The following is a 21,230-nucleotide window of genomic DNA, read 5'->3' as shown; positions in this document are numbered from 1 at the left end:
TTGAACCACTAGCCCGTTCATTGGATGGCGCTGTTCAGTTGTATGACTATGCCGAACGTTGATTGTACAAGCGTCACAAAACGTCCAACTAGTTAGCTGACTTAAAATCAGTCAGGTGGTGAATAAAACAAATATGGCGTCTAACAGCTAACAGCTGACACAAAAAGCACCTATATTGTTAGTTTTTTGCAAATAAATTAGCTTTAAAGTGCGTTGTTTGTGTTAAAATAGTGTGACAACATGGATTTACCTATTATTACGCCGCGGGCGGATAGTTTCAAAGAAAAAAAATGGCGAAACTGGATAAGTATGAACAACAATATGAAGGAACGTTTATTGTTATTGTTTAGTTAATTTGTGAGATAAGAGCTTTGTAACATAGTCTTTTTGTTGACTCTTGTCTGGTGATGTTCACCCTAACCAGACATTACAAAGTTGCTATACTATATCCCATTCAACGACTTCGCTGAATGACGTTTAGTCAAGACGTCGAACGTTACAATCAACGACTTGACGAGTTGTCCTTTAGTCATACAACTGAATAGCGCCATCCAATGAACGGGCTAGTGGTTCAATCAAACAGGAGATTAAACCAGTTGCCTGCGACAGAGACACCCCCTTAACTGTGAACCTGAGATGAATTTAACTTGTGTGTATAATCTGCAGTTATAGTTTTTCAGTTAGAGGTAACGGAAAAACTATATCTGCAGATACAAAACTGGTACTTAGACAGAAGAGAGGTCTTCAGTTCTGTCTACCTGTTCCTTTCCTAGTTTGGTTGGAATTTTAGGAGAGGAATTTGATTAGTGATATGCATTGACTTATACTATATTACTAGCGTAAGGACAGGCCCAGCCGCTCTAGAAAATGACACCGTCGCGTTGTCCATAAAATCTCATAAATCTGTCATAATTTGTATGAATTAGGGCCAGCGCGCGGGTGCTATTTTCTTTAGACAAAACGTTCTGACGGGCCTATCCTTCCTTTTGAAATCATTGGTGATATGCTGTATGCCTATGCTAAGTCAAATCTGAATAGGTTTAGACAAATAAAACCACATAAACATTTGCATTATTCAAAAATGTATTTTATCCATACATAAATTAACATAATAAACTAACAATTCATATCTGACACATACACAACGTATGACATCCAAATAAATACATCGGCAAAATGCACAATCAATTTTAGTTATTATGACAAACGTTGGAAGGCTCACAATCTAACTACAAATTTACCGATGTAGTTCCATCAATATATACAGATTTTAAAAACTACGTTATTAATAAAATTAATAGTAATAGTTTAGTTCTTAATCAGTAAAAAAAAACCTTCATCAAAGAATGATACATTGTGATTCGAGTGCAGAAAGTCAATCATTACTATCCACTGCGTATCTTGCAAACACTACGCTTACTCGACTGTAATGATCGACTTTCTGCCCTCCTGTCAACGATTCGGAGGGCAGTAATTTTAATTAAAGTAAAGCTTCAATTTTGTAAATGAACACGTATTTCGGCTGTCAACTATGAAGTCGAATTTCGAACAAAGAATTTTACGTTGCTAAATTCAAATTGATGCTCTCAAAACTGCTACTATAGAGCTTCCACTATGTTATTGCATTTTTGACGTTTCCTTATGTCTGGAAGGTAAGTAAAGTTGGTTTTCCTTTGCAGTCATCAAATATGCATGGGATTTCGAATGTCAAAAAAAAAATTATATAAAGGACAGAGTGTAATGTATTATTCATTAATAGTATTATGGGGCAGTCAGTAGGCATCTTAATGTAAATTATGAAATTATTAGGTATATTGTCCCTAAAATAGTCACAGACCAGGAATTAACTTATTTTAAATTAAAGTGGCGTTAAAGTTAAAGTAAAGGCGCAAAGAAAATAGCTGATTCGTTTTTTAATTGAATTTGAAAAACGTTTTCTTTCAAGTGTTTTATGACAATCGGTACAGTCGTTCGAAAGGATATATTCAACGTTATTATCGATAGTAATTAACTTCGGTAAGTTTAGATTATTCTATCAGTTAGGTACCTACTAAATAGTAATTACATACATAATTTTAAATCAGTCAAACTTCACAGTAATTTTAGAACCAAACATTATTATAGTTTACGTCCAAACGAATTTTATTAGATAAATTTTATGAATTTATTATTACATTGGAATAAAGGTAGATTTTATTTATTTCAGATGTTTTATTTGATGAAACGCGCTGTGAACTGATACGCCGCCAACTCAATCCCCTGCGTACCTACAGTTTGTTTACTGGGGACGCAGCTTGAAGTTAGATTGCAATTGGAGGAGGAAAAGAGTAAAGATACTAAATTATTGTAGATTGTTAATAGCTTGAGCATCTTCTTGTTTACAACATTTTATAGGACTATCATTTTGCAACGCTGTTTTTAGCCAAAAATATTGATTAATCGATGATTAAATACAACAAGCCTTTCGAAAACGGGTTATTGACGCAAATCTGTAGTTTTGCCAAACTAAAAATAAAATTTTGCTTTTCCGAAGTTGTGGCGAAACGAAATTCTACATTCAATTCCAAAATGTCAGTAAATTCGAAGAAAATACTATAAAGATCACAGTTAAATGTTATATTGTAGTCGCTTATGGTACGCCTAGCATGCACGCTATAAACATATCTGCTATACTTAAGCCATTACGAACATACGAACTGAGTCTTAAAACATTTTATAAAACCTATTCTATTCTCTGAGGGGATGTTAGTGCCAGCACTCTGGCTCACTCGAATGGAACCATGGTGCATATCTCCAAGGTCTAAACTGTCTTCCTAATATAATATGTACCAATGACTGAGAAATGGTGTAAGCTTATTACACTATTTCTCAGTCATTGGTACATATTATTACCGCTAAGATATGATATCTTTTATGAGAAGCGGGCGCTTAACCACCGTCTCCTTTCTCAGACCTCTCACTCACTCACTGGCTTTCCTATTCGACACAGTTCGCAAGTTTATAACGGCTCAACCATAGCACCTATATCTCGTTGAGATCGGGTGAGATATTTATGGTGATAGACATGTGACAGCTTATCGCGCGCGCCATGCTATACCCTCTGTTCATACGTCGCCTTCGCTAGGTTGCTCTGCGCACACTATCTGGTAGGTTATCAGGTATTCTGGGTAGGCCTGGAACAAGAGATGTCAATGTTAGCTAGTCTTTTTAATATGGCAGCAACGGAAAAAGGACACTAGAACTAGATTAGGATTAGCCACAGATTTAGCCTATACAGAACGTTCACTTATATTGTTGTGTGTAATCAGGATGGTGGGAGAGGAAGATCCAACTACCTGACTGCAACTTGGAAGTGGTGGCCAACAAGGATGGCTACCAGTCGACCCGTTACACCAGAAGGAAGTAGTTGCGATATTCTACATCGCAAGGTGGGAGGATGTTGGCGCTCCATCAATGCTCGCGCAATTCTTTGGTGCATTTCGGAACATTATTACCTTTTTTATAGTCATATTTAAGTTGCATGGCTCAATTCACACGTTTGTTATGTTTTATCTCAAGTAGGAGCTAAGCATACTTTATTTGTAATAGCTTTAGACAAAAGTCAAACCAAGATATTTTTAACTTTTATTTATTTATATAAATTCTTTGACATATAAATTTATTTCAATATAGTTTCACAATTTGAATTTACATAATGAATTATCAAATAATAAAATTAAAGCTTACTAAAAACTAGCGACTATTACAAAAATGCAGTCTAATAATACAATCTAAATAACTTATTCTAAACTTAAGAATAACCTAAAACTATAGGTACTTAAATATAAGAACAAAAACTAAACTACTCGCTCCGGAACGCCTCCGACGCAAAGGTCCCCAAGGCGCTGGCAGCGTTGCCTCGCTGTACAGCCAGAGAGATCCTCTGCATCAGAAACGCTCCAGAGCGGATGTCCAGCCCGCAATCCCTCATGCGACGGCCTAGGCTTTTGATAAATATCATGCCGTCATGACCCCAGACTCCCGTGGTCTCTAGAGCCAGGGGCACAAAGATGTAACTGTCCATGAGACCGCTGTATTTGGCTGTCTTGTATTTCGCTGTAATTTAATTCTTTTGTTTTTTTATATAAATAAATATACATATAAATACTATTGGTCGTCAAAAGAATCCTGTCCGTGTGCGTATTGGGATGAGGTATAAGTACCTGTTCCCCCCTATACACGACGTACTCGGGGAAGCACAGGCCGCCCTGCGAGGGCCGCCCCGCCACCGAGTGGTGTCCCGGCGGAGCGTGCGCCATCTTCATAGCGGCATGGAGGGTCTACATGTCATCCGATACGATCCTCATAGCGCTCAGTAACTGCTACCGCTACACAGGTTCGTTATCGACGTAGATAAACGGCACTACATCGCGATTGACCATAAATACGGCGCTGTGATTGGTAGAGCGCACATTAAACTAGTTTATCGACGTATCTAGCGAACCCGTGTAGCCCTGTCTGGAACGCGCATATCCCTCTAATATCCGGTGGAACGGTCGCTAAGCACAGCGAAATACGGGCATTGACCTTTATATTTGTCTCTGTCGCACTCGCACTGTAATAGTGCCCTCGCGATCGCACAATAACCTTGATGGCCGGCGGGCAGAGATTGTGATTGGCTGTAGATGCAAAGGTCAACGTTCGATTTTCTCTGTGCTTGCCGACCGGCGGACTCTTACCATTGTGTTTAGAGTGATGAATTCCGTACATTGTAGTATAATTATAGTATGCGTACCTGTTCGCCCCTATACACGACGTACTCGGGGAAGCACAGGCCGCCCTGCGAGGGCCGCCCCGCCACCGAGTGGTGTCCCGGCGGCGCGTGCGCCATCTTCATAGCGGCATGGAGGGTCTACATGTCATCCGATACGATCCTCATAGCGCTCAGTAACTGCTACCGCTACACAGGTTCGTTATCGACGTAGATAAACGGCACTACATCGCGATTGACCATAAATACGGCGCTGTGATTGGTAGAGCGCATGTAATCCCTCTAATATCCGGTGGAACGGTCGCTAAGCACAGCGAAAAACGGGCGTTGACCTTTATATTTGTCTCTGTCGCACGCGCACAGTAATAGTGACTTCACGCCCGCACAGTAATCTTGATGGCCGGGGGCAGAGACTGTCATTGGTTGTACATATATGCAAAGGTCAACGTTCGATTTTCTCTGTGCTTGCTGACCCGCCGATTCTTACCTAATATCTTTGTCAGTGTGCCCATTGTCTTTAGAGCGATGAATGCCGTACATAGTAGTATATTAGTATAAGTACCTGTTCGCCCCTATACACGACGTACTCGGGGAAGCACAGGCCGCCCTGCGAGGGCCGCCCCGCCACCGAGTGGTGTCCCGGCGGAGCGCGCGCCATCTTCATAGCGGCATGGAGGATCTACGAGTACATGTCAACCGATACGATCCTCATAGCGCTCAGTAAGTCGTCGGCGCGCATAATAAACGCCGTCTGCTATGGGCCTAACTGCTAACGCTACACGGGTTCGTTATCGACGTATATAATTGTCACTATATATCGGCATTTGCCATAAAAACGACGCTGTTATCGGTAGAGCGCGCATTAAACTAGTTTATCGTTCAAGGTCAACGTTCGATTTTCTCTGTGCTTGCCGACCGGCGGACTCTTATCTAATATCTTTGTCAGTGTGCCCATTGTGTTTAGAGTGATGAATTCCGTACATTGTAGTATAATAGTAGTGTACCTGTTCGCCCCTATACACGACGTACTCGGGGAAGCACAGGCCGCCCTGCGAGGGCCGCCCCGCCACCGAGTGGTGTCCCGGCGGAGCGTGCGCCATCTTCATAGCGCTGAGGAGCTGGAACGCCCGGCCTAGCGTCACGCGGCATAGGAGCATTTGTCTGGAGAGAGAGAGAGAGAAATAGAATTAAAATTAATGCGCGGTCAGTCCACCCTATGGTGGATTCTAGGAAGCGTGTGTTCGATAATTTATAAGGGTAGTCTAAATTCTCCGATAAACGTTTACGGAACCACATACCGATTCTCAACAACCTGGCTCTCGAGCCGACTGTTAAAGGCATAGTGTGTCTCTATCCAGCATAAGACGATTGTTGGCTACTGATATATCATCATGGGCCTTGTACGTCTATGGCAGACGATTTAATTAGTGTCTGGAACACTGGATTTTTCGTGACTATATAAGCCGATACGGGAGCGGCAAGGCCGCTTATATATATATACACCAATCACATAAAATAAAATACGTTACTTAACACATACCTATGACACAAATAGCAGCTCCTATCCTTATGCGCGGGGCACCCCGAGCCGCCGCCGAAGCCGTACACATACTGGTTGGACTTGGACGAGTGCTCCGCGAAGTATATGCAGTATTGTGTCCTTTGGAACTTAAGAGAGGCCTATGTCCATGTCCCGTAGTAATCGATTCTATTGGCTGATTACGATCATGAACTTTTAAGCGAAGTTCAAGAGAAAAAGTGCTTCAATCACTTTCCTATTATTATTTCGCAAGTTCATCGTCTATGGTATGACCCTCTTTGAGAGAACCCTATATCACTAGTGGACAATAATAAATATAACTTAGCCCCTTCTCACACCACGCGCCTCTCAAGCCGACCCAAGCCATGGTGGCATATGTTTGACGAGTCAACAACGCGTTGATGACCCGTTTTAGGCGATCATGGGTTGCGTCGTTGCGTCGCAGTCGCGTCGCTTGAGAGTCGCGTCGTGTGAGAAAAGGCTCATATAAATTATCTCACAACATACCTATGACACAAATAGCAGCTTCTATCCTTATGCGCAGGACACCCCGAGCCTCCGCCGAAGCCGTACACATACTGGTTGGACTTGGACGAGTGCTCCGCGAAGTATATGCCCGCGCCGAACATGCCTCCTGAGGACAAAATGGGTGGTTATAGTTTTGTGGATTTTGAAAATTGCAATATTGTTGTTGTTTCTAATGGGGAAGAAAGACAGGCCAGTGGTGTCTAAATGGATGCTACATTCAATGCACCGCATCCATATCCTTATTTTACTATATCGCATACTTTGATGCTTCACCTTGGTTGCGGCATCCAATGTGGCGCATCCAAATCTTAATAAAACTGTACCTTACTTGGATGTTTGTTACACCTTGGATGCGGCATCCATTGTAGCGCTATATCCATAAACCTAAATATGACTGTCTCACTTGGATGCTACACCTTGGATGCGGCATGCAATACACCGCGTCCATGAAACCTCAAAACTGGATGCGACACCTTGGACGCGGCATCCAATGGTCCGTATCAATAAGCATCCCATTTTCAGCGTCCTTGAGCTTACACTCGAATTTCACCACTGGATACGGCACCTTAGACGCGGCATCCAACCGCCCGCATCCACCTACCTATATACGCGTGTCGCTCGTCTCGCCCTTCTGCCCGATGGCGTTGATGAAGGGCGAGCCGTGGAACAGCATGCGCTCGTGGGGGCCGCGCGCCTCCTCGCTCCCCTCCTTGCGCCGGCGCTGGCGGCGAGCAGACCACACCGAGACACAGGCCAGTGGGGTTTAGTAGGATGCTACGTTCAATGCGCCGCATCCATATCCTCATTTTACTATATCGCATACTTCGATGCTTCACCTTGGATGCGGCATTCTAAGTAGCGCATTCAAACCTTAAAATTAAAGTATCTAACTTGGATGCTACACATTGGATGCGGCATCCATTGTAGCGCTATATCCATAAACCTAAATATGACTGTCTCACTTGGATGCTACACCTTGGATGCGGCATCCAATACACCGTATCCATAAAACCTCGCCCTGAGCATCCCAAAGCGCTCACTCAAATTTCACCATTGGATGCTACACCTTGGATGCGGCATCCAATGTGTCGCATCCAACGTGAAATCCACTGACCTATATAAGCGTGTCTCTCGTCGAAGCCCTTCTGCACGATGGCGTTGATGAAGGGCGAGCCATGGAACAGCATGCGCTCGTGGGGGCCGCGCGCCTCCTCGCTCACCTCCTTGCGTCGGTGTTGATAGCGTTCCCAGACACGGCCGTTTACTATCTTTTGTATCTGGAAAAAGATGATTTAGGTATTTTCAGGCGGTTGTAGGTATTTACTGACAATGGAAATAATAAAAATAGCGGCGAATTCTGGTCAGAAATTTAAGGTGATTTTTTACTGTACGGATTTCAACGCACTCGGGATTGCGTCGTGAAACGCATTAATAAATCCAGAGTGCGTGATGAGATCCGTACAACATATAAAACGCTTTAGTTGGATCCAATTTTATGTGTTTTTACACAAAAAGAAGCAAAACTTTAACCATTTCCTTTTTCATCACAACCATTTTACTCTCTCAAACACAAACCACCAAAACTAGACATCAATATACTCACTCTAACAACATTATAATGCGTGAAGTTCCCCCCAGCCGATTCCCGGTGCGCTTTCACAGAAGATTGCATCTCTCGCTCTATGATCGCGTATTCGCTCTCGCATTCACCCGCGGGTACATCGATGAGCGTTGTGCCGCCGTAGTTCTCTGTGTGAAAGAGGGTTTAGAATTAGTTCTTGTTTGTTAATTTCTATGGACAGAAAAAAGGTGAGTTGTGATTTTGGGCAGAATGTAATGTATGTTGTATGTAGGTTCTTATAATCTATCATAACTTCCAAACTATCACTCCAAATTCGACAAACAAAGCATCATTAGACGCGTCTTGTTATCCCACTTCTGACTGGCCACACAGAGTACACTCACAGGCATGGCTGTAGACGCAGCTGAAAGCTGTAATCAGGAACCGGTGTCGGTCTGTGTGTATGTAAATTCCTATATTCCCTCATAACTTCTAAACTATACCTCCGAATTCGACCAAAAAGGTATCATTAGACGCGTCCTTCTCCCCCGCTTCTGACTGGCTACTCAGTGTACACTTACGGGCATGGCTGTAGGCACAGCAGGTCATACCGTTGGAAATGTAATAAAATTCCTATATTCTCTCATAACTTCCAAACCATGACTCCGATTACGACGAACCAAAAATCTCCAGACACCTCTATTTTCCGCGCTTCTGATTGGCCACACAATGTACACTCACGGGCATGGCTGTAGGCGCAGCTACTAGCCGCCTTCAGCAACCGGTATCGGTACGTGTGTATGTAAATTCTCATAACTACCAAACTACAGCCGTCTACAGCTCCGAATTGGACAAACCGAGTATCATTAGAAGCGTCTTCTTCCCAAGAACACAATGGTGTAGTGTACACTCACGGGCATGGATGCAGGCGCAGCTGCTAGCCGCCTTTATCAACGAGTATCCGGTCTGTGCGTATGTAAATTCATATATTCCCTCATAACTTCTAAACTACTGCTCCGATTTCAACAAGACAAAACGAAAAGCAAAAAGTAAAGTAGGTTATGATTTTACCCGGTATGTATGTGAGTATGTAAATTCTTATTTTCCCTCATAACTTCTAAACCACCACACCGAATCGGACAAACCGAGCATCATTAGACGCGTCTTTTTCCCTAGAACACAATGGTGTAGTGTACACTCACGGGCATGGCTGTAGGCGCAGCTGAAAGCAATCTTCAGCAACCGGGTGTCCGGTATGTGTGTACGTAAATTCCTATATTCCCTCATATCTTCCAAACTACTGCTCCGATTTCAACCAACCAAACATCGGCAGACTCCTCTTTCCTTTCCGCTTGTGATAGACCACACATAGTACACTCACGGGCATGGCTGTAGGCGCAGCTGCTGGCGGCGCGCAGCAGGCGGTGCCGGTGTCCGTACGCCGCCACGCCGACGGCCCTCAAGTCCTCGTGACTCATCTCCGACAGGATGTCGACAGTGATCTGCTCGCGTTCTAGAGCCGGCGCCAGCTGTTCTAGGCCGATGCTGGAAGGGAGAAATTGACGGGTTAGTTTGGACATAGCAAGATTTTAAGGGAAGAAATGAAAGCGGATTTCTGGATGAGGTATTTTAAATACTCATAAGGTTAATAATCTGTATATCGGCAGCGTAGTCGCAGCGTTATTTGTACGACTGTCACTAAACGGTGACGGCTATCTTCTGTGTGTGGGTGTGGAGTCTGAGGAGCCCTGACCATCTGAAAACTAGCGCTATGCATAGCATCAAGCTGAGCTAGAACCGGTTCAGCACTAGGAAGCAACACTTACGCTCATTTTTAATTACTTTTTCAACACCTTGCTTCTTTTCTTTACTTTTACGTTTATGAAGATTCTATGTGTGCTTGAAAAATAAATATTTCTTTTTCTTTCTTTCTTCCCCTCATCTAGCCAGCAGCGTGTGCAGCGACTCGGACGTCGACAAACTATTTATTTTCGTTACTTGCGTTTGTGTAGTTTCTGTGTGCGTTTAAAATTGATATTTCTTCTTTCTCTCTCTCTCTCTCTCTCTCTCACCTGGCCAGCAGCGTGTGCAGCGACTCGGACGTCGACAGACTCTTTATTTATTTTCGTTACTTAAATAAATGATTTTTCTCTCTTTATTTCTCTCTCTCTCTCTCTCTCCCTCTCTCTCTCTCTCTCTCTCGCTCACCTGGCCAGCAGCGTGTGCAGCGACTCGGAGGCGGAGAGCGCGGACGCGGGGCGCCCCGCCGCGTCCTCCAGCGCGCCGCGGGATCCTTCCGCCCAGTAGTTGCTCGGGACCACCTGTGGATGTGAAGTGTGTCAGTATGAATTTGGATGGATGGGTGTTTGTTGCTCTTTCATGGGGAAATATGTTTGTAAACTTTGTTAAGAATTTAGCACATGACGATCTGTAATTTTCTGTCATTTGTTTCATTAAATGAACCACTACAGGCGTTCAATTTGGTGTATGAAAGAATGTGCTCACTTTCTAGAGTTTCTAGTGAGTGTAAAATACTAAGAATTAAAGTAGAGGCACGATTACGTCATAACAATAACCACACTCACAGGCAAAGTCAGCGCGACCGTCTCCCCGCTAGGCATCAGCACGGGCTGCTGCGGCGGCGGCAGCGGCGGCGGCGCCACCGTCACCGTTTGATACATGATAATTGCCGCTACGTTAACGCCTCAGCATTGTACGTAAGATGTATCTAAACCGTGGCGTACATAAGCAAACCCCTGTGGGCCTTACCAACAATACTAAAGACACATGCTAAACGCTGTCAGTTAGCTGTCAAACGCCTTATGAATTTGTCAAATTCAGATTTAAAAAACCTATTAAACATGGTTTTATTTTGTTGTAGTAACAAAGTGCATATTGAGCTTTAACCTTTTCTTAGTTTATGATGATGTTTTCATAACAATACCAATACTCACAGGCAAGGTCAGCGCGACAGTCTCCCCGCTAGGCATCAGCACGGGCTGCTGCGGCGGCGGCAGCGGCGGCGGCGCCACCGTCGGCGGGGCCGCCCCGGCTGATGACGTCATGGCGTCACCATTTGATTCATGATAGTTGCCACTAAGATCGGCCCGCTGCATTGTACGTACGAAGTATCTGAACATGTAGCGCTGCTATGCAAAACCCTATGGGCCTTACCATCAAAACTAAAGAAACATGCTAAACGCTGTCAGTTGGCTGTCAAACGCCTTGTAAATGTGTCAAATTCTAATTTAAACACCCATTAAACAGGGTTTTTTTAAAATAGTAATACAGTGTATTTTGAGCCGTAACCGTTTCTTACTTACTTACTTATAGTCTTCTTACTCCCCTGTGGAGCTTAGGGCTACAGATATTCTTCGCCACGCTTTCTTGATTTAGGACAATTACCTTATAACCATAATAATACTCACAGGCAAGGTCAACGCGACAGTCTCCCCGCTAGGCATCAGCACGGGCTGCTGCAGCGGCGGCGGCGCCACCGTCGGCGGGGCCGCCCCGGCTGATGACGTCATGACGTCGCCATTTGATTCATGATAGTTGCCACTACGAACGGCCCGCAGCAATGTACGTACGAAGTATCTAAACATGTAGCGCTGCTATGCAAAACCCTGTGTGCCTTACCATCAAAACTAAAGACACATGCTAAACGCTGTCAGTTAGCTGTCAAACGCTTCATAAACGTGTCAAATTTTTATTTAAACATCTATTAAACGGGGTTTTCTTTTTTTGATAGTAATACAGTGTATTTTGAACCGTAACTTTTTCTTAGTTAACCATGATGACGTCATTCTTGTTTTACGACCATTACCATAATAATACTCACAGGCAAAGTCAACGCGACAGTCTCCCCGCTAGGCATCAGCACAGGCTGCTGCGGCGGCGGCAGCGGCGGCGGCGCCACCGTCGGCGGGGCCGCCCCGGCTGATGACGTCATGGCGTCCTGTAGATACATAGATAGAACATTCTAGAGATTCTGTGATGAACGAAGGGTACAGGTGCAGCGAATCTACACAAACATATAAAAAAAACAAATGTCACTTATGGGAATTTTGTCTTACATTTTTGATAGTGACAGTTGACGATAACGTTATTTTTCCATATGTTTGTGTAGATTCGAAAATAGTATCGAATCATACTTCACTTCGTGATCATGCTTCAGCTGTGGGTACAGCAACTCCTTCAAGTATGCTGGGGTACATGGATTGAACAGTACCTAAAGAAGTGAAAGAATGTGGGTATTCCGGCGAAGGAGAATTGGTAGCCACTTGAGTTTGGTACGGTATTTGGAGGTGTTGTCATATTTTCTTAGTCTGAAAAACCAGTGTGTTGCCGCATGCAATACGCAGCATTAACTGAGGCTGTCCTTTTACCACTTTTGTATTTATAGAGCTTCCACTATGTTATTGTATTTTAGACGTTTCCTTATGTCTGGTAAGTAAAGTTGGTTTTCCTTTGCAGTCATCAAATATATATGGGATTTCGAATGTCAAAAAACTAATAATATAATGGACAGAGTATAGTAAGCTTAGCTGTTATATCTGTATTTTCTGCATATGTCTATAAACTATTTTTCTTTCATTCTTTCTTTCTTTCTTACCTGGAGTAGAGAGCGCACGTCCTCAGCCGTGGCGAGGTCGAGCGCCGTCTGGCCCTCCTGGTTCTTGAGATACGGGTCCGCGCCGTGCGCTAACTGTAAGAGTGGATTTTGGTTAGGAGATTGGTTGTCAATATGTGTAAAAGGTTATTTTCGGAGGTAGGTGGATATTTTCGAGTCAGATGTATTAGGTTGGTTGTTAACCTTTCCTATGCCGAGCAGCCGCGCACATATGTAACTGCCGTCTGCCGGCACTTTTTGACAGTAGAGAGCGCCCGCGCGGGAATCACATTTATATGAATACTAGCTGTTCCCGCGCGCTTCGCTTCGCCTTAAAAAGTTTTCCCGTGGGAATTCCGGGATAAAAAGTAGCCTATGTTCTTTCCCAGGATCTAGACCATATGTATACCAAATTTCGTTCAAATCCGTTCAGTAGTTTTGGCGTGAAATAGTAACAGACAGACAGACAGACAGACAGACAGACACAGTTACTTTCGCATTTATAATATTATATATATAGTAAGGATTTGAGTATTATTGTTTGGTACTCAATAATGTATCGATTGTAATTTACTGTCAGATATAGCTAATGAACGTGTTACAATGAATGTTATTGCTTATAATTGTTTTATTTGATTTCTATAGGTATTTATTACAGTTTTTTTACTTGAAACTGCACCCATCACAGAAAAATACCTCTATTTCAATATAATTTTAGTTTCAATCCAGGTTTTTTTATACTTATTACTTGAAGAGATTATATAACTATCAACTGATATCAATAAAATATAAACTGTAGAGGAAATAGTTTCATAATTTATATTTTGAAAACTGACTATAATTTGCTTTATTTCAAAAGACTCCATTTTCTGTACATGTGCATGTGTGCGTGACAAGAGCTTGCTCCAGTGCGCCGTGAGACAGATCTGTCCCAAATCAAGGGTGTTCCCTTTTGATGAAATAAAACAAGAATGATAATATTTTTATAATGTTTCGTATTTTTGCATACTAAATTATAAAAAAATTAAATGTAAGTTACTTACTGAATCATATTTACTTATTTGTTAACCTACTTTCAACAAATATGATACTATAAATATATACATATATAAATAAATATATTTATTTATACAAATAGGACAGGTTATCACCCTCTCAGACTCATCTACACATCGATATCATTCTAAAGAGCCTAAACTTCACGTTCACTAGAGCGATGATCCTAAAAAATAAAACACTCTGTATAACAGCCCTACGCACTTCGTGTACATACACGAGCGGCGGCCATTTTTTTTGCGTATGTGTGTGTGTGAATTTTGGATGCATCTTGATAAATATTGATTTTCTCTAATATTTTGGCTATTTATTGAATACACCGATATAAATATTTATATCAATAAAATTATCTTTAAAAATAAAATAAATTATTTATTGATGTTTTTACATAACAGTCTAGAAAACAGTTTACAAAGTTCCGAACCCTTCAGGCAATAATCCGGTACAATTTTAGATCGATAAAAACTCGATTATTTGTATTTTTTATACTATTTATCACTATACCGTCAAAATTAAATAAATAACAAGAAAACATAGTTTTTACTTACGTTTTGACGTTTTTTCCATACGAAATCACTATTTTATTACCAACAGTCGCGAGTACAAGGATTGTTCAAGGTACCTAAATTTGAATTTCGCGCTACAAGTAAACAAGTGAAGTTTTTGACTCAATTAATGTTGTCGATGGTTGTTTCATTAATATAGAATAAATTACAGGTTAATTCATACTCTATTTCATGGTAATTAATAACTAAAATCACAAAATCGCGATGAAGTGCTCTTGGGACAGATCTGTCACTAGGCAGACAAGGGGGGTTGGGACAGATCTGGCACACGGCATTCTAGAGGTTAATGTATTGGCAAAAAATAAGAATCGATGGAAGCACTGTTTACATTTATCAAAGTGTCTTACTCACAACAAATTGCTCTTTTCACAGTCATACATAGACCACCCACACATGATTCTTAGAAACGACACTGAATATTATCCTCTTATATCGGAACCATAATAAAGCAAATTTTGGTCTTCGAAAAAAAAAATCATATATTACACTCAACTAAGAATCTAAACCCACAAACATTTTAAAACATTCATACTTTAATCACTATTACACTCACCCAAAAAACCAAACTTACAAACATTACACTCAACTCCTATACCCGCAAACCCACACCCGCACGTGTCACACTCACCATTGCGCGCACAGCCGCGTGCTCGCCTCGTGCTCGCCTCGTGCAGCGGGTGAACCCCCACCTGTCGTGCGCATTGGGCGGCGTGCCGGCGCGCAGCAGCAGCGCCGCTAGTGAGTAGACTAGACTGCCTTGTCGCGTTCATAACATTCATTATGGCAGTAATTACATTCAACCATAACGCACTCAAAAGCCATCCAGATACAATAGAATTGAATTCATTAATTTGACACCGAACACACTACTTCCTACTAATTTTATAAAGGCGAAAGTTTGTGAGTATGTTTGTTACTTAACAATTGTTCACGTCAAAACGGATGAACCGATTTTAATGAAATTTTGTATGGAGTTAGCTGACACCCTGGATTAACACATAATAATATACTACTTTTTATCGCGGAATAGCCACGGGATTTTTTTAAATCGCAGCGAAGCTCCCGGGAACAGCTAGTTAAGAATATACATTCAACAGAAACAGGTAGGTTGGTAGGTAAAAACACCAAAACCACCCCCAAATCCACACCCGCACGTGTCACTCACCATTGCGCGCGGCGCCGCGTGCTCGCCTCGTGCTCGCCTCGTGCAGCGGGTGAACCCCCACCTGTCATGCGCATTGGGCGGCGTGCCGGCGCGCAGCAGCAGCGCCGCTAGTGAGTAGACTAGACTGCCTTGTCGCGTTCATAACATTCATAATCGCACTCATTACACTCAACCCACAACGCACACAAAAATCCAGGTAAAATTAAATACATTATTTATTTGCCACCAAAAAAAAGCACAAAATGATAGACAAACATCCTACTTCCTACTAATTCATTAATTTGACACCGCACACACTACTTCCTACTAATTTTATAAAGGCGAAAGTTTGTGAGTATGTTTGTTACGTCAAAACGTCACGTCAAAACGCCTGAACCGATTTTAATGAAATTTGGTATGCAGTTAGCTGACACCCTGGATTATCACATAAGTTGCTTTTTATCGCGGAATTCCCACGGGAAAACTTTTTAAATCGAAGCGAAGCTCGCGGGACTACTTAACAATATACATTCAACAGAGTGGGGTAGGTTGGTAGCAAAATCACTCCTAAATCCACATCCGCACATTTCACACTCACCAGCAGCGCGCACAGCTGCGTCCTCGCCTTGTGCGCCGCCTCGTGCAGGGGGGTGAACCCCCACCTGTCGTGCGCATTGGGGGGCGTCCCCGCCCTCAGTAGTAGCGCCGCTAGTTCCGCATGGCCGTAGGAAGCTGCGTTGTGGAGCGGGACTAGACCCCCCTTGTCTCGGAGGGAGACAGCCGCGCCCGCTTCTAGGAGTAGGGCCGCCACTTCGAGGTTGTTGTAGCCGGCTGGAAGAGGTGTTATAGATGTAGTTACTTATATTTATGTTATGTTATAGTTATGTCTGTACTTATATTTTAAAGAGGAAAGATTTTTTTGTTGTATTAATTAGAATCCGAGTACTTGTACGTTATTCGTTATCGAATTCGATAAACTCGTTTCATGTGCGTTCCAACAACCACAGCGCTGTATTTATGGCGAATCACGATAAAGTGACGTTAATGTACGTTGATAACGAACGCATGTAGCGTCAGCGTAAATTCGAACGGGAAATGGTTCAAAAGCTATAAAATACACAAAAGGGCAGTCCAACTATGGAAACATCTCCAAAAAAGCGATACCGGTTAGGTGTAACTGCGTTTGGTAGTGATATAATAAGTTTTTTGTATAGTAATTACCTGCGAGGTGTAGCGGCGTCGAGTTCCTGCCGTGTGTGTCCCGGCAGTTCACATTCTGTGGCGTTATTAATTTCCTGCAATAGACAAAAAGTAATTAGTTGAATATCTTGTTTTTCAGTATGAAATCGTTGCTGAACAATCGCTTATATATCTCTTATAATTGAGCTTTTCTTGGAATCTTACCTATCGCAATAAGGGTAAATTTTCTAAGATAACTTACAAACCTATAAATATGATAACTTTTTGCCACATATAGCTTAATATCTCACCTAGCTCTAGCGACAACACCTCTCTTATCTCATCACCGCGTCGCCTCGAAGCGCGTCGGCGGTGTCGGCGTTAAAACGCGACCCGTAAAAAAAATATCGGGGCTACTTTTCAACCGCTTATATCTCAGCAAAAAATTATCCGATTTACTTCGTTTTTTTTACCACTTGTACCGCGTTGGCGATGTCGGCGTCGCCGGGCCGCACCAGCTGCTCTTTTCAACCGCTTATATCTGAGCCAAAAATCATCCGATTTCCTTCATTCTTTTTGCTACTTGTAGCTTAAGATCACATCTATCTTACCTAGCTCTAGCAACATCCCCTCGTTTAGCAGCATCCAGCAGTGCTGCGTCGCCTCGCAACGCGTCGGCGGTGTCGGCGTCGCCGGGCCGCGCGAGCTGCTCTTTTCAACTGCTTATATCTTTGCAACTATTCGTCCGATTTCTTTCATTCTTTTTTCCATATGTAGGTTATTTTCTCACCTAGCTCTAGCAACATCTCCTCTCTTCGCCGCGTCAAGCAACGCGGCGTCACCACGCAACGCATCGGCGGTGTCGGCGTCGCCGGGCCGCGCGAGCTGCAGCGCGGTGAGCCCGTCGCGGTTGCGGCGGGTAGGGTCCGCGCCGTGCTGTTTGGTGAGATGGATTTGTTAAAATTTGTCAGAATTTGAAGGGTTCGGCATAGTATTGGGCAAATTTTCTGTACATATAGTAAAAAAGGAATAAATTGTACTGGAAAATGGTGTTCATAGATGCAATCATAAGTTATTAAATTAGTTAAGTTATATTTACGAATTCTACGACCCATACACATAAGCTTCCATATAGCAACACGTACCTACCTTTAGCAAAAGCTTCACAATATCACTCCTTCTCTCACATAGCGAAGTGTATCGCCACAGTTCATTTAAAACTAGTAGGTAAATTATCACAATGTAGCAACCCGTATCACCACCTACCTTTAGCAGCAGCTTGACGACATCGCTCTTGCCCTTAGCCGCGGCCTCGTGCAGGGGGTGTAACACTACCTACCTTCAACAAAAACTTCACGACATCGCTCTTGCCCTTAGCCGCGGCCTCGTGCAAGGGGGTGTATCACCACCAGTCACCACCATCATCTACCATCATATAGCGACCCCTACCACCACCCACCTTCAACAACAACTTCACGACATCGCTCTTGCCCTTAGCGGCGGCCTCGTGCAGGGGGGTGTATCACTACTAGTCCCGCTTATATCCATCATCTAGACAGATAGAACTACCGCCATATAGCAACCCTATCGCCACCCACCTTCAACAACAGCTTCACGACATCGCTCTTGCCCTTAGCCGTGGCCTCGTGCAGGGGGTGTATCACTACCAGTCCCGCTTATATCTACTCTACCATCCGCTTATATCTATTCTATCATATAGAGACCCGTATCGCCACCAACCTTCAACAGCAGCTTGACGACATCGCTCTTGCCCTTAGCGGCGGCCTCGTGCAGGGGGGTGTATCGCCACCAGTCCCGCTTACATCCATCATCTACCGTCATACAGAGACCCCTACCACCACCAACCTTTAACAATAACTTGACGACATCGCTCTTGCCCTAAGCGGCGGCCTCGTGCAGGGGGTGTATCACTACTAGTCCCGCTTACATCCATCATCGAGACAGATAGAACTACCGCCATATAGCAACCCTATCGCCACCCACCTTCAGCAGCAGCATGACGACATGGCTTTAGTCCTTTACAACACCCTCAGATAGCGGGGTGTATCACTACATCATTCACCATCATCTAGCATCAAGCCCGTACCCATACCACCACCCACCTTGACAACATCGCTCTTGCTCTTGGCTTCGGCCTCGTGCAGGGGGTGTAGCGCCACCAGTCCCGCTTATATCCATCATCTACCGTCATATCGCCACATTTAACAACAACTTCACCACATCGCTCTTGCTCTTAGCCGTGGCCTCGTGCAGGGGGGTGTACCACCACCAGTCATTTCTTAACACACCATTAAGTAACATCATAATATAGCGACCCTATCGCCACCCACCTTGAGCAGCAGCTTGACAACATCGCTCTTGCCCTTAGCGGCGGCCTCGTGCAGGGGGGTGTATCACTACCAGTCACCACCATCATCTACCGTAACATAGGGACCCGTATCACCACTCACCTTGAGCAGCAGTTTCACCACATCGCTCTTGCCCTTAGCGGCGGCCTCGTGCAGGGGGGTGTATCGCCACAGGTCGTGCGCGTCCACGGCGGCGCCGCTCTGCAGCAGCAGCGCGCTGAGCTGCACGTGGCCGTAGGAACACGCGTTGTGGAGGGGGACTAGGCCGCTGTGGGGGGGAGATAGTATTGTTATTAACTAGCTGTTTCCGTGAGCTTTTCGCGATAGAAAGTAGCCTATGAGTTACTCCAAGGTGTTAGTTAAATACATATATGTATAATTTGATTTAAATGTACATATATGTAATGTATAATTTGATTTAAATAAGTTCAGCCGTTTTGACGTGGAGTGACAAACATACACACTCACAAACTTTCGCGTTTATAATATTAGTAGGAAGTAGATTATAAAAAGGATATGGAGAAATTAAAGGACGAAAATAATGACAGGACATATCATGACGCTGTATTAAGACCATAGACAACCTTAGATACTAACCACAGACTAAATATAACACCTGAACCCTACTTTTAAAACTTCACTTTATTAATAGGGCAACATAATAAGTAAAACAAACTAATAACATATTTTTTCGATAACAATAATAATGGAATATATGACGTTTATATTAACATAATTATCAATTATTGTAAGTATCTCTCAACTAATCAAATTTAAAAGTAAATGTTTGTAAAACTAACCCTTTATCTTTTGCATGGACGTCTGCACCGCGTTGTATCAGTAATTGAGCAAGCGCCAGTCTGTTGTATCTGAAAAAAGGTGAAATTAAAATAAATAAGTAGGTTATTTTGGATAAGGATCATCAGCCGCGGCCGATTGTCCAGTAGCGGGCCTCCACCAAGCCACTTCTAGGCGCTTCTACACTATGTGAAATATAGCATGACTCCTACGCTGCCAAATCCGTACCTTTTATCTTTTATTGCTTGGTCTTGCTAGAGCAAACAAATTTTATTCACCATATATACATATCTGTCAATTAAAAGTCACAGGACACACGCTATATTTCGCTATATCAGCGTCGCCGCTTCTAGACGCTTCTATCAGGTGCGCTTGCTTAATATAACCTACTCTATTCTTCTATTCTATAGACACTCATTCAGAAACGGCTTTACTACTCGCGAAATATACAGCGAATAGAGCGCTTTTCATGGTCCTTCGAGCCGGATATGTATGTCATTGTGTGTCTTCTATTTTTACCCGACTACGGCGAAGGAAAAGAAGGGTTATGATTTTGACCGGTACGGTATGTATTATTTATTAATTAACTCACCCAGCAGCGAAGTGCAGCGGAGTGGAATGTCGTCCATCCACATCGCGACAGTTGACGAGCCGCGGCCGCGACAAATCCATATATTTTATCTATAATTTGTTGGTTTTCTAGTGAAAACGAAGTTTGTTCACCATATATACGCATCTGTCAATTAAACTTCATAAGAAACATGCTATATTTCACTGTATCAGCGATCCGTTCATAAGGCTACCCTTTTCATGGTCCTCCGAGCCGGATGTGCATGTCATTGTATGTCTTATTCATTGATTAACTCACCCAGCAGCAAAATGCAGCGGAGTAGAATGTCGTCCATCCACATCGCGACAGTTGACGAGCCGCGGCCGCGCGTCTAGTAGGGCTCGCGCCGCCTCCACGTCGCCGCTTCTAGACGCTTTTAGCAGGTCTACTGTATTCTTCTATTCTAGGTAGGTGTCTAACCTACTCATTCAGAAACGGCGGTACGACTCGCGAAATATACAGATGGTCCTTCGGGCAGGATATGTATGTAATTCTATGTCTTCTATTTCAATAACTC

The 21,230-nt window shown here is 43.2% G+C and overlaps 1 protein-coding gene across 1 annotated transcript in view; it reads right to left on the bottom strand.

Annotated features, from left to right (window-relative positions):
• Nucleotides 1-3,104: 3,104 nt before the first annotated feature.
• LOC105390121 (poly [ADP-ribose] polymerase tankyrase) overlaps nt 3,105-21,230 on the bottom strand; it is a 30,140-nt gene continuing 12,014 nt past the window's right edge. The window contains exons 13-26 of the mRNA XM_048629979.1: nt 20,106-20,174; nt 19,408-19,573; nt 17,727-17,872; nt 16,979-17,052; nt 16,356-16,588; nt 12,995-13,087; nt 12,221-12,337; nt 10,588-10,700; nt 9,761-9,924; nt 8,422-8,567; nt 7,933-8,095; nt 6,798-6,924; nt 5,755-5,911; nt 3,105-3,173 (exon numbers count right to left, since the gene is read on the bottom strand). Of these exons, the coding sequence (XP_048485936.1) occupies nt 3,105-3,173; nt 5,755-5,911; nt 6,798-6,924; nt 7,933-8,095; nt 8,422-8,567; nt 9,761-9,924; nt 10,588-10,700; nt 12,221-12,337; nt 12,995-13,087; nt 16,356-16,588; nt 16,979-17,052; nt 17,727-17,872; nt 19,408-19,573; nt 20,106-20,174 (1,837 nt within the window). The remainder of the gene's footprint in view (nt 3,174-5,754; nt 5,912-6,797; nt 6,925-7,932; nt 8,096-8,421; nt 8,568-9,760; nt 9,925-10,587; nt 10,701-12,220; nt 12,338-12,994; nt 13,088-16,355; nt 16,589-16,978; nt 17,053-17,726; nt 17,873-19,407; nt 19,574-20,105; nt 20,175-21,230) is intronic.

The sequence above is a fragment of the Plutella xylostella genome, chromosome 24, assembly GCF_932276165.1.
Source record: "Plutella xylostella chromosome 24, ilPluXylo3.1, whole genome shotgun sequence".
NCBI classification, from domain to species: domain Eukaryota; kingdom Metazoa; phylum Arthropoda; class Insecta; order Lepidoptera; family Plutellidae; genus Plutella; species Plutella xylostella.
The sequence above is the reverse complement of the archived record's forward strand: the minus strand, read 5'-3'. Positions and strand labels throughout refer to the sequence as shown.